Source organism: Passer domesticus, chromosome 32 (assembly GCF_036417665.1).
Source record: "Passer domesticus isolate bPasDom1 chromosome 32, bPasDom1.hap1, whole genome shotgun sequence".
In the NCBI taxonomy this organism is placed as follows: Eukaryota; Metazoa; Chordata; class Aves; order Passeriformes; family Passeridae; genus Passer; species Passer domesticus.
This window is the reverse complement of record NC_087505.1, coordinates 2,904,597-2,916,176: the sequence shown is the minus strand read 5'-3', so window position 1 is coordinate 2,916,176 and position 11,580 is coordinate 2,904,597. Positions and strand designations below refer to the sequence as shown.

At 55.8% G+C, this 11,580-nt stretch overlaps 1 protein-coding gene across 1 annotated transcript; it reads right to left on the bottom strand.

Moving 5' to 3' along the window:
• Positions 1 to 136: 136 nt before the first annotated feature.
• Positions 137 to 10,970, bottom strand: GOLPH3L (golgi phosphoprotein 3 like). The gene is made up of 5 exons (XM_064401493.1): positions 10,858 to 10,970; positions 9,177 to 9,341; positions 4,135 to 4,266; positions 2,790 to 2,904; positions 137 to 1,690 (listed from the first exon to the last, which is right to left on the bottom strand). Exons 2-5 carry the CDS (start codon positions 9,336 to 9,338, stop codon positions 1,263 to 1,265), a joined length of 837 nt encoding a protein of 278 aa, XP_064257563.1. The 5' UTR covers positions 9,339 to 9,341; positions 10,858 to 10,970; the 3' UTR covers positions 137 to 1,262.
• Between the last annotated feature and the right edge of the window lie 610 nt (positions 10,971 to 11,580).

The following is an 11,580-nucleotide window of genomic DNA, read 5'->3' as shown; positions in this document are numbered from 1 at the left end:
AAACCCCCCGGAAAGGAAAAGGGGCCCGGGCGAGGAGGGAGCTCACCCCACCCACCAGCTGAGACCGCCCGCAGCCCCGGCCCTGCCGGTGCCCCGGAAACGGCAGCGCCCACCGAAACACGCACAGAGCCCGGGCTCGGAGAAAGATCCAAATTTTAACTGGACTGCAGGAGAATAAAGTGGGGGAGGAAGGGGTTGTGAACAAAAATAATCACAGTTTCACTTGGTTTTTCTTACTAGAAACAGCAGCTGAGCCACGGGGGTCACAGCCCGGGGGGCTCTGGGTGCCCAACACCCCCAAACCCACCCAAGGAAGGTGTGAGCTGCTCAGGGGCACCCCCAGAGCGCCCAGGAGCTGCGGCTGTGCCAGGTTTGGCCTCTTGGAGCAGCTCCTGGGCTGTGCCAGCCCTGGCACTGCCACCCCCATCCGTGCCACCCCCGGCTCTGCACTGGCCTCAGAAGGAAATGCCCAAGGAGCTGCTGCCACCTCTCCTGGAGGCACCACGGGGCTGTGCTGGGGCTGCTGGGGGGTTCTCACCCACCTGGGGAGGGGAAAAGCAAAAATCCCCTGGTCCCTCCCCAGGCTGAGCCCAGCCAGTGCCCCGGGGGCTGCAGGTGCCCACGGGGAGAGGGTTCTCCTTGATGGGACCCACCAAGGGTCACCTGCACCCCGTGTGAGGAGTTCAGGACTCCTTGAAGGGCACCAGCACGGCCCAGATCATCTCTGTGCCCCTTGCTTTGGCACCTTCCAGCTCCAGGTCCCTCTGGGGGGACCCCAGGGTGGGACCCCAGGTGGCACCTCAGGATGGGACCCATCAAGGGTCTTCCCCACACCACGTGAGGAGGAGTTCAGGACTTAGTGAAGGCCACCAGCAGAGCCCAGATCATCTCCATGCCTGTGCCTCAGGAGCTGCAGGTCCCCATGGGGAGAGGGCTCTCCTTGATGGGACCCACCAAGGGTCTCCTCCACCCCGTGTGAGGGGTTTGGGACCTCCTGAAGGCCACCAGCACGGCCCAGGTCACCAGATCAGCTCCAGGTCCCTCTGGGGAGCCCCCAGGGTGTGACCCCAGCTGGGGTGTGAGGTCCCCGTGATGGGCCCCACCAAGGATCTCCCCATGCCACGTGAGAAGTGTTTCACTGAAGGCCACCAGCACGGCCCAGATCATCCCAGTGCCCCTTGCCTTGGCACCTTGCAGCTCCAGGTCCCTCTGGGGAGACCCCAGGGTGCGACCCCAGCACGGGGACCCACCAAGGAGGACTTCTAGGACTTATTGAAGGCGGCCAGCACGGCCCAGATCATCTCGGTGCCCTTTCCTTTGGCCGCCTCCACCTCGGGGTCCATATCCAGCAGGTCCTTGGTCCTGTTCATGGCCAGGTCGTACTTGTCGTCGGCCAGGCTGGCGAAAACGTTCTCCAGCACGTCGGAGGCGTGGGCCAGCACCAGCAGGGCCAGAGTCCGGCGCTCCATGCGCTGGGGCTCGTTGACCCAGCGCTCCAGGACGCTCTCCTGGAGCCGCCTCAGCAGGCGCTGCTTCTCGGAGGCGTTGCTCACCGGGTGCGTGGTCATGTCGAAGAGCAGGAAGTTCTGCTTCTCCGTGGTCAGGATGCCCTTCTCCACCAGCGCCTTGGCCAGCCGCTCCCGCACGTTGCGCAGCTGGTACTGCAGCTTGAAGGGGTTCCAGGTCTCTCCTGCGGGGGGAGGCTCTGATCAAGGTTTGTTCCCCAATCCCAGTGTCCTTCCAGCCTTCCTGGTGTCCTGCATGGACGCCAGGCCCTGCCACAGGAGCTCTGAGGTCCAAGATCTCCACCAAACTCCCACCCAGAAAATTCTTCTTTGCCCACAAATTCAACCTTCTCCTGCTCTCCCCATCTCCAGGGACCTCCAGAGAGCTCTAGAGATCCAGAGCCAGGCCAGGGAGGCTCTGATCAAGGTTTCTTTCCCAATCCCAGTGTTCTTTCACCCTTCCATGATGTCCTGCATGGACACCAGGCCCTGCCATAGGAGCTCTGAGGTCAAAGATTTCCACCAAGCTCCCAGCAAAGGAACACCCAGAAAATTCTTCTCTGCCCCCACATTCAGCCTTCCCTTCAGCTTTCTCCTGCTCTCCTCATCTCCAGGGATCACAGCCAGGCCAGGGAGGCTCTGCTCAACGTTTCGGTCCCAATCCCAACGTTCTTCCACCCTTCCATGATGTCCTGCATGGACACCTGGCTCTGCTACAGGAGCTCTGAGGGACGTTTGGACAGCCCTGGACAGGGGTTTTGGAGGGTCCAGGCTGGTTTGGGGTTCCCTCATCACCAGATCCTGGAGCTCTGCATGCAGAGGGTGACCCTGGATGGATTTTGGTGGGTCTCAGGAATGTTTGGACAGCCCTGGACAGGGGTTTTGGAGGGTCCAGGCTGGTTTGGGGTTCCCTCACCACCAGATCCCAAAGCTCTAGATGCAGAGGGTGACCCTGGATGGATTCTGGTGGGTCTCAGGGACGTTTGGACAGCCCTGGAGAAGGGTTTTGGAGGGTCCAGGCTGGACTTGGGGTTCCCTCACCACCAGATCCTGGAGCTCTGCATGCAGAGGGTGACCCTGGATGGATTTTGGTGGGTCTCAGGGAGGTTTGGACAGCCCTGGACAGGGGTTTTGGAGGGTCCAGGCTGGACTTGGGGTTCCCTCACCACCAGATCCCGGAGCTCTGCATGCAGAGGGTGACCCTGGATGGATTCTGGTGGGTCTCAGGGAGGTTTGGACAGCCCTGGAGGGAGCTGGGGTGACAGAACTTCCACCCAGCCCTACCAGTGAGCAGCTCTATCCAGGTCTGCACCGTCTCTGCTGGCTCCGTGGCCTTGATGTGCCTGAGGGTCTCATCCAGCAGCACATCCCCCGTGGGGGCGTCCGACTTCAGCAGCACCTGGAGCAGCAACGGCAGAGAATACTGTCATAAATATTGTCGTACTGTCAACTTCCAAAAAGATTATATAATATTATACTGTTAAAATGATATAATATTCTATTATTATACACTATTATAATATAGTCTTTTTGTGTCATTATTAAATAGTATTTTACTATTATAATTATAGACTAATATAATATTCTATTATCATTATATAATATTATAAAATTGTAATTCTGCATCATTGTTATATAATATATAATAAGTATATATTAAGATAATATTAAATTATTATATAATATTGTAATTTTATATTATTGTTACTATAAATATACAATTATTATATTGTTAATATAATATAAATTATCATTATACATTAATATATTATTCTATTAATATTATATATTATAATATTGTAATTTTGTGACATTAAATAATACTATACTATTATAATGATATGTTAATATAATATTCGATTATTATATAATATTACTAAATTGTAATTTTGTATCATTGTTATATAATATCTAATAAGTATATATTAAGATAATATTCTATTGTTATTCAATATCATAATATTGTAATTTTATATTATTGTTATATAACGTTATACAATTATCATTATATATTAGTATAATATTCTATTAATATTATATATTGTAATAGTGTAATTTTGTGACATTATTAGATAATACTATGTTATTATAATATCTTAAAATAATATTCTATTAACATTATATATTACTGTATTGTAATTTTGTATCATTGTTAGATTATATTATACTATTATAATTATACATGATCATATTCTATTGATATTATATAATATTGTAAATTTATATAATTATTATATATTATACTATGTATTACACTCACCTTCCTCCCCAGCATCCTCACCTTCCTCCCAGCACCCTCACCATCCTCACCTTCCTCTCCAGCCTCCTCCCCATCCTCACCTTCCTCTCCAGCCTCCTCACCATCCTCACCTTCCTCCCCAGCAGCCTCACCATCCTCACCTTCCTCCCCAGCAGCCTCACTTTCCTCTCTAGCATCCTCCCCAGCCTCACCTTCCTCCCAGCATCTTCACCTTCCTCCTCAGCATCCTCCCTGTCCTCATCTTCCTCCCTAGCCTCACATTCCTCCCAGCATCCTCCCCATCCTCACCTTCCTCCCCAGCACCCTCCCCAGCAGCTTCCCCTCCCTCCCCAGCCTCCCCAACAGTCTCCCCTCCCTCCCTCGGCTCACCTTCCTCTCCAGCAGCCTCCTCCTCCTCAGGGCCAGGGGCTCCAGGCGGATGCGGCCGCGCAGGGCCAGCTCGATCAGGATCCCCCCGCGCAGCCCCGAGGAGATGCAGTCGTTCCAGAAGGACGTGTAGCCCTGGCGAGCAAATGGGAGGGGTTCTCTCCTCTCTTCTGCCTCTCAGCCCTCCTGGCCTGGCTGGATCCTCACCAGGAGTCTCCACAAAGCTCCCAGATTCCCACATTTCCCTGCTCCTTCTCCAAACCCTCCCAGACTTCCACACTTCCCTGCTCCTTTGTCCAAACCCTCCCAGACTTCCACACTTCCCTGCTCCTTCTCCAAACCCTCCCAGACTTCCACATTTCCCTGCTCCTTCTCCAAACCCTCCCAGACTTCCACATTTCCCTGCTCCTTCTCCAAACCCTCCCAGATTTCCACATTTCCCTGCTCGTTTCTCCAAACTCTCCCAGATTTCCACATTTCCCTGCTCGTTTCTCCAAACTCTCCCAGATTTCCACATTTCCCTGCTCCTGTCTCTCCAAACCCTCCCAGATTTCCACATTTCCCTGCTCCTGTCTCTCCAAAGCTTCCCAGATTTCCACATTTCCCTGCTCCTGTCTCTCCAAAGCTTCCCAGATTTCCACATTTCCCTGCTCCTGTCTCTCCAAAGCTTCCCAGATTCCCACATTTCCCTGCTCCTGTCTCTCCAAAGCTTCCCAGATTTTCCTGCCCCTCCCTCTAAACCTTCCCAAATTTCCCTCTTCCTGTCTCTCCAAACCTTCCCACATTTCCCTGCTCCCGTCTCTCCAAAGCTTCCCAGATTTCCACATTTCCCTACTCCTCTTCCAAACCCTCCCACATTTCCCTGCTCCCCTCTCCAAAACTTCCCAAATTTCCCTGCTCCTGTCTTTCTAAACCTTCCCAGATTTCTCTGTTCCTGTCTCTCTAAACCTTCCCAAGTCTCCCTGCTCCTGTCTATGCTCCTGTCCCTGCAAACCCTCCCAGATTTCCAGATTTCCCTCCTGCTTTCTCCAAGCCTTCCCAAATTTCCCTCCTCCTGTCTCTCCAAAGCCTCACAGATTTCCCTGCTCCTCTCTCTAAACCTTCCCAAATTTCCCTGCTTCTGTCTCTGCTCCTCTCTCCAAACCCTCCCAGATTTCCAGATTTCCCTCCTCCTGTCTCTCCAAACACTCCCAGATTTCCCTGCTCCTGTCTCTCCAAAGCTTCCCAGATTTCCAGATTTCCCTGCTCCTGTCTCTCCAAAGCTTCCCAGATTTCCCTGCTCCTGTCTCTCTAAACCTTCCCAAATTTCCCTGCCCCTGTTTCTGCTCCTTTTTCTCTAAACCTTCCCAGATTTCCCCTGCTCCTGTCTGATCATAAAAAAGGAGCAGCAAAAAGGAAGAGAACCCCAAGCTCCAGAGTGCACAGGACAGTTCTGGGTTGGAATTGCAGCCAGGGAGGAAAAAAAAAAAAAAAAAAAAAAAAAAAAAAAAAAACACCTGGACAAGAAAGCCCAGGAAAGAGCAGGGAAGGAATCTGCCCAGGGAATTTGCCCAGGGAATTTTCCCAGGGAAGGGCAGAGAGGGAATTTGCCCTGAGAATTTGCCCAGAGAGGGAATTTGCTGTTCCCTGAGCTTCAAGAACACTCAAGAGATGCTTTCCAAGAGAGCTGGCTGTGCTTTGGAGCAGTGGGGCAGCCCAGGTGACCTTTCCCTTCCCTTCCCTTCTCCCATTCCTCTTTCACTCCCTGATGAGAACAAAGCCCCATTGTTTCCCTCTGTTCCTTGCATTTCAGGGCAAGCCAGGAGCAGCCAGGGCTCAGGGAGAGCCTCGGGGGGCTGGGGTGGCATTTGAGGGGTGCCCAAGGGAGGGGTGACCCCAGTGGGATCACAGCCACCATGGGGGGGTTTGCAGAGACCCCAGCACACCTGCAAGGGGTTCCTGGTGAGAATTTCCACCTTTCTACTGCTCTTTCTGCCCTTTTCCCTCCCTTTCTGCTGCTTTCTTCCCTTCCTTTTTGCTCTTTTCCCCCTCCCTTTCTGATGCTCTTTTTTTCCTCCCTTTCTGATGCTTTCTTCCCTTCCTTTCTGCTCTTTTTATTCTCCCTTTATGCTGCTTTTTCTGCTGCTTTTTTTCCTCTCTTTCTCCTCTTTTTTCCTCTCCCTTTCTGCTTCTCTTTCTGCTGCTTTCTCTCCTCCCCTTCTGCTCTTTTATTCCTCCCTTTATGCTGCTTTTTTCTGCTGCTTTCTTTCCTCCTTTTCTGCTCTTTTTCCCCCCCTTTCCTGCTGCTCTTTCTCTGGATGGAAAACAAGGAGAGAAGGACCTAAAAGCCACCAGGAGACTGGAGAAAAACCCAAGGCAAAGAGGCTGGGAGCCCCCAGCCCTCCCCAGGGCTGAATTCCCATCCCCTGTGGCTCTGTTTGAGCAGGGCATGTGGACTCTGGGCTTGCCCAGCACGGAGAACCATAAAAGAAATGAATATTTTTATTTGCTTTCTCCACTTCCTCGTGCAGGCAGACAAAGGAACCTTTATCCCTGCCCTCCTGGTTTCCTTCCCTGGGTTGTGCTCATGGCTTTTACAAACAAGTTCTCCAGGAAAGGGTGTGAAGATGAGCAAAGGTTTCAATTTCCTGGCCTCAAGGGCAGGTTACCCCTAGGAAATTTTAAATTCCAAACCTCCTGGGCTATTTCCAGCTTCTGGAATCAGACTGGTTACAAAAGCCAGGCTGGTGTGCAGCCAGGTCCTCCTACATGGACAGACTGGCACTTTAAATAATGAAATTACACCGTGAGCTCATTGAATTTGGCAAAAATCATCTTGTTTTTCCCCAGTCATCAAAGCATGAGCGAACACCCGAGCTGTGAAAACAAGCCCAGCTCAGGGCCAGGCTGCTGCTGCCTCTGGTTGTGAGCTACAGGAATGTGGAAGGACAGGATGGAATAAAAATAAATAAATAAATAAAAGAGTGACAAGGGGTTTTTTTTCCCTATTTGTTGTGCTCTCCCAGGTTCCTGGTGGCTCAAGGGCTGTTCCCAGGATACATTAACCAAGAACACCAAACACAGCCCAGGAAAAAAAGCCCTCAAATATTTGCTCCAGGATTATTTGCATTGTGTTCCCTGTACAGCCCCGAGCTCCTGCCACTTCCCAGTTGGCTCCCAGATCTTACCTGGGGCTCTCAAACAGGACAGCCCCAGCCCTTGGCACTGTCACAAGCTGTGGCACAGCTCTGGGAGCAGCCCAGAGCTGCAGAGCCCTGCTGGGGAGAAGGTTCTGGCACCTCACAAAGGTTCAATTCCATCCCTGAGGGGTGAGGAGCAGGAGGACATCCACCCCAGCTCCTCAGGGTGGGAGCCAGGCTCACACAGCAGTCATGGAATAACCACAGCTGGGAAAGATCTCCAGGATCACTGAGCTCAGTCTTGGCCAAAGTGGGTTCCTGCAGCTGGAGAGCCTTTCTAGAAGCTTCTGCTCTGCCACTGTCACCTCAAAAAGCACTTTGGACACCTGGTGGCTTCCCCTGGTCTGCAATTCCCCATCCACTGGTGAGGAACAGCAGATTTCAGAACTGTGGAATGGTTTGGGTTGGAAGGGACCTTAAAGATCAACAAATCCCATTCCCTGCCAGGGCAGGGACAGGCTCCACCACAGCAGGCTGCTCCCAGCCCCGTCCAGCCTGGCCTGGGCCACTCCCAGGGATGGGGCAGCCCTGGAATCACCTGTGCCAGGGCCTCCCCACCCTCCCTGCCAAAGACTGCCCCGAGCTGATGCAGGAAATGGAAGCAGGGGTGAAGTCAAGGCACAGGGAAAGCACAGAGAATTCCACAGCAGGCATCTTCCCCTTCCAGGCAGGGCTGACTAACCAGTTCCCAGCAGCTGATAAGCACCAAGCAATTGTGTTTGACCAGGATCTCCTTCCCCAGGGTGGCAGGCACACCTGGAGCTCCCAGCAGTGACAGCCCCAGCCCTGCCTGGCCCAGGAAGGCAGCAGAGCTGCAGCTCCTGCTGCCTGTCCACTGTGGCTGCTCCAGCTCCCAGCCCAGCTGCCTCTGCTGCCCTCTCCTCTTCCCCACATGATTTTTAAAGAGCAGAGCAGTGCTCATGGCGTTCAGCTGCTGTTTTGGGGCTGCAGAGGAGGATGTTCACCCTTTGATAAATCAGCTTGAGCCTCAGCTCAGCCCTTCAGCCCTGTTAAGAACAACCCCAGCTGTGCTCTGCCACTGTCCCCAAGGCACCCCTGACCTCGTGCCACTGTCCCCAGGGCAGAGCAGCTGGGACAGCCCTTGCCAGCCCCATGCACAGCTCAGGTTGCCATCTCCTGGCACAGGGAGCCCACAGCAGCTGGCCCATCCCTGGAAGTGGCCAAGGCCAGGCTGGACAGGGCTTGGAGCAGCCTGGGATGGTGGGAGGTGTCCCTGCCCATGGTGAGGGCTGGGAACTGGATGAGCTTTACAGTCCCTTCCAACAGCCAGGGCCACGGCTCAGCTGAGGTGGTGGGCTCCATGACCTTTAAGGTCTCTTCCAGCCCAGCAATTCTGTGAATTCTGTGAACACAACCCATGCCACAATCCTGTGATCCCAAGCAGGTTCTAAGGAGAACACTGAGAAGAGCCCCCCTGTCACACACAAATTTTATGAGAAATCCTTTTGCCAGGATCTTTTCTCCTGAGAAGCTGGGAAGCTTCAGCTTCTCCACGTTTTGCTGCTTTGGAATGTGACTTGGAGAACTGTTTACCCAGCATGTGAATTGTTTTCACTTCATGACCAGTCACAGCCACCTGTGTCGAGGCTGTGAGCAGTCACAAGATTTTGTTATCTAGTCCATTCCTTTCTTTTCTATCTTTCTGATGGATCCTTTCCCTATTCTTTTTAGTATAGTTTTAATATAGCATTTTAATATAATATAATAAATGAGCCTTCTGAAACATGGAGTCAAGATTCTCATCTCTCCCCTCATGCTGGGACCCCTGAACACAACCCCACCCACCCAACCCCCCGAGAGCCTGGAGCCCAGCTTGGGTGGGCACTGCCAGGTGCCCAGCCTCACCTCCTTGTCCTTCAGCCCCAGCAGCAGCACCTCCTCCATCAGGGTCAGCCGGATGTCCTTGGAGTCGTCGGGCTCCTCCTCGTTCAGCTCGGGCTCCTCCTCGCCCTCCCCCTTCCTCTCCTTGCCCTCGGCGCGCCGGCCCCGGTGCGTCAGCGTGGTCATCTCCTGGGGGGGCACGGGGATCATCAGCGCTGGGGACGGGGTGAGCCCCAGAGCCAAACCCCCACCCAGAGCCAAACCCCCACCTCAGACCCTCAGACCCAAACCCAGTCTTCCAAACACCCACCCTCAGACCAAAACCCTCCTCCCCAGACCTAAATCCCTACCCTCAGACCTCCATTCCCATACCCAAACCCCCTTCCCCAGACCCTCAGACCCACTCCTCCAAACCCCCAGACCCAAACCCCCACCCAGAGCCAAACCCCCACCCTCAGACCCAAACCCCCTTCCCCAGACTGAAACCCAGTCCTCCAAACCCCCTTTCTCAGATCCAAACCCCCAGACCCAAACCCCCTCCCCCAGACCCCTATTGCCAGACCCAAACCCATCCCCAAACCCATTCCTCCAAACACACTTTGCCATACCCAAACCCCCAGACCCCCATTCCCAGCCCCAAACCCACTCCCCCACACTCAAACCCTCATCCCCAAACCCACTCCTCCAAACCCACACCCCCTTCCCCAAACCCCCATTCCCAGACCCAGACCCACTCCTCCAAACACCCTCCCCCAGACCCTTATTCCCAGACCCAAACCCCTACCTCCAAATCCACTCCTCCAAACCCACTTCCCCAGACCCAAACCCCCTCCCCCAAACCCCTATTCCCAGACCCAAATCCCCATCCCCAAATCCCCATCTCCAAATCCACTCCCCCAAACCCCCTTCCCGAAACCCAAACCCCCAGATGCAGACCAAGGTACACTCGCTGCTCCTACCCCAGGATTTCCAGCTCCCCCAAACTCAAACCCCCATTCCTTGACCCCAGACCCAAACCCCTTCCCCCAAACCCAGGGAAGTTTGCTGCTCCTACCCCAGGACTCCAACTCCCCCAGGCCCAAACCCCTTCCCCCAGAACAAGGGACGCTCACTACACCTACCCCAGGACGTCCAGCTCCCCCAGACCCAATGCCCCCCAGATCCCTTCCCCCAGACCCAAACTCCCATTCCCAGGCCCAAATCCCCACCCTTAGACCCCCATGCCCAGACCCAGACCCCTTCCCCCAGGCCCAGGGATGCTCTCCACTCCTACCCCAGGATTTCCAGCTCCCCCAGACCCACACCCCCTCCCTCAGACCCAGATTCTCTCCCCCAGACCCAAATCCCATTCTCCAGGCCCACACCCCCAGTCCCTCCCCAGACCAAGGGCGGCCGGTCCGTTCCCCGCAGCACTCCCCGCTCCCGGGGGTCTCGGGGACCCCCGTCCGCCTCACGGGCTGGGTCTGTCGCACGCCCCGCTCTGTGTGGGGACCCCCGAGGCGCAGCAGAGCCCCTGAGGCCGCACGGGTCCCGCAGCCCCGGCAGCGTCCCGGGCCGGCCCTGTCCCAGCCCCGGCCCTGCCTCACTCCCGGGCTCCGTCCGCCCCTCCCGGCCCGGCCCCGCTCCATCCCGCAGCGCCCCGCGGGTGAAGATCCGCCCCCCTCACGAGGGCTGGGGGCTGCCGAGGCCCGCTGCCCGCTCTCACCGCGGCCCGGCGGGTCCGCCCGCCCCGCTCCGCTCCGCTCGGGGCCGCGGGCAGGAAAAGCCCCCGCGCCGCCGCCGCCGCTTCCTGCCTCCGCTGGGCCCGCCCACGCCGCGGCCCTGACCAATGGGAGCCCGCGCGCGGCGGAGCAGCCAATGAGCGCGGCTCGGCTGGGTCGGGGGCGGGACTTCCTCCTGTCAGTCAGGGAGGCTCCGCCCCCGCCCGCGTGTCGTGTCCGGCTCCCGCTGCAGCTCGTGTCCCGTGTGACACCCGTGTGACAGCCGTGTCACACCCGTGCCACGGCCCCACAGCCCCGCTCCAGGCCCGTCCCGTGCCACAGCCCTGCTCCGGTCCTGTCCCGTGCCACGGCCCCACAGCCCCGCTCCAGCCCCGTCCCGTGTCACACCCGTGTCACAGCCGTGTCACAGCCGTGTCACAGCCCTGCTCCGGTCCTGTCCCGTGCCACGGCCCCACAGCCCCGCTCCAGCCCCGTCCCGTGTCACACCCGTGTCACAGCCGTGTCACAGCCGTGTCACAGCCCTGCTCCGGTCCTGTCCCGTGCCACGGCCCCACAGCCCCGCTCCAGCCCCGTCCCGTGTCACAGCCGTGTCACACCCGTGCCACGGCCCCACAGCCCCGCTCCAGCCCCGTCCCGTGTCACAGCCGTGTCACACCCGTGCCACGGCCCCACAGCCCCGCTCCAGCCCCGTCCCGTGTGTCCTGTCC

Excerpts from the sequence above, each read along its gene's own strand:
- GOLPH3L (XM_064401493.1), bottom strand. The coding sequence starts at position 9,338 with ATGACCACGCTGACGCACCGGGGCCGGCGCGCCGAGGGCAAGGAGAGG. Across the intron at positions 4,267-9,176 it reads TGGGGCTGAAGGACAAGGAG|GGCTACACGTCCTTCTGGAA; the intron begins GTGAGGCTGGGC and ends TTTGCTCGCCAG. Across the intron at positions 1,691-2,789 it reads CTGGATAGAGCTGCTCACTG|GAGAGACCTGGAACCCCTTC; the intron begins GTAGGGCTGGGT and ends CTCCCCCCGCAG.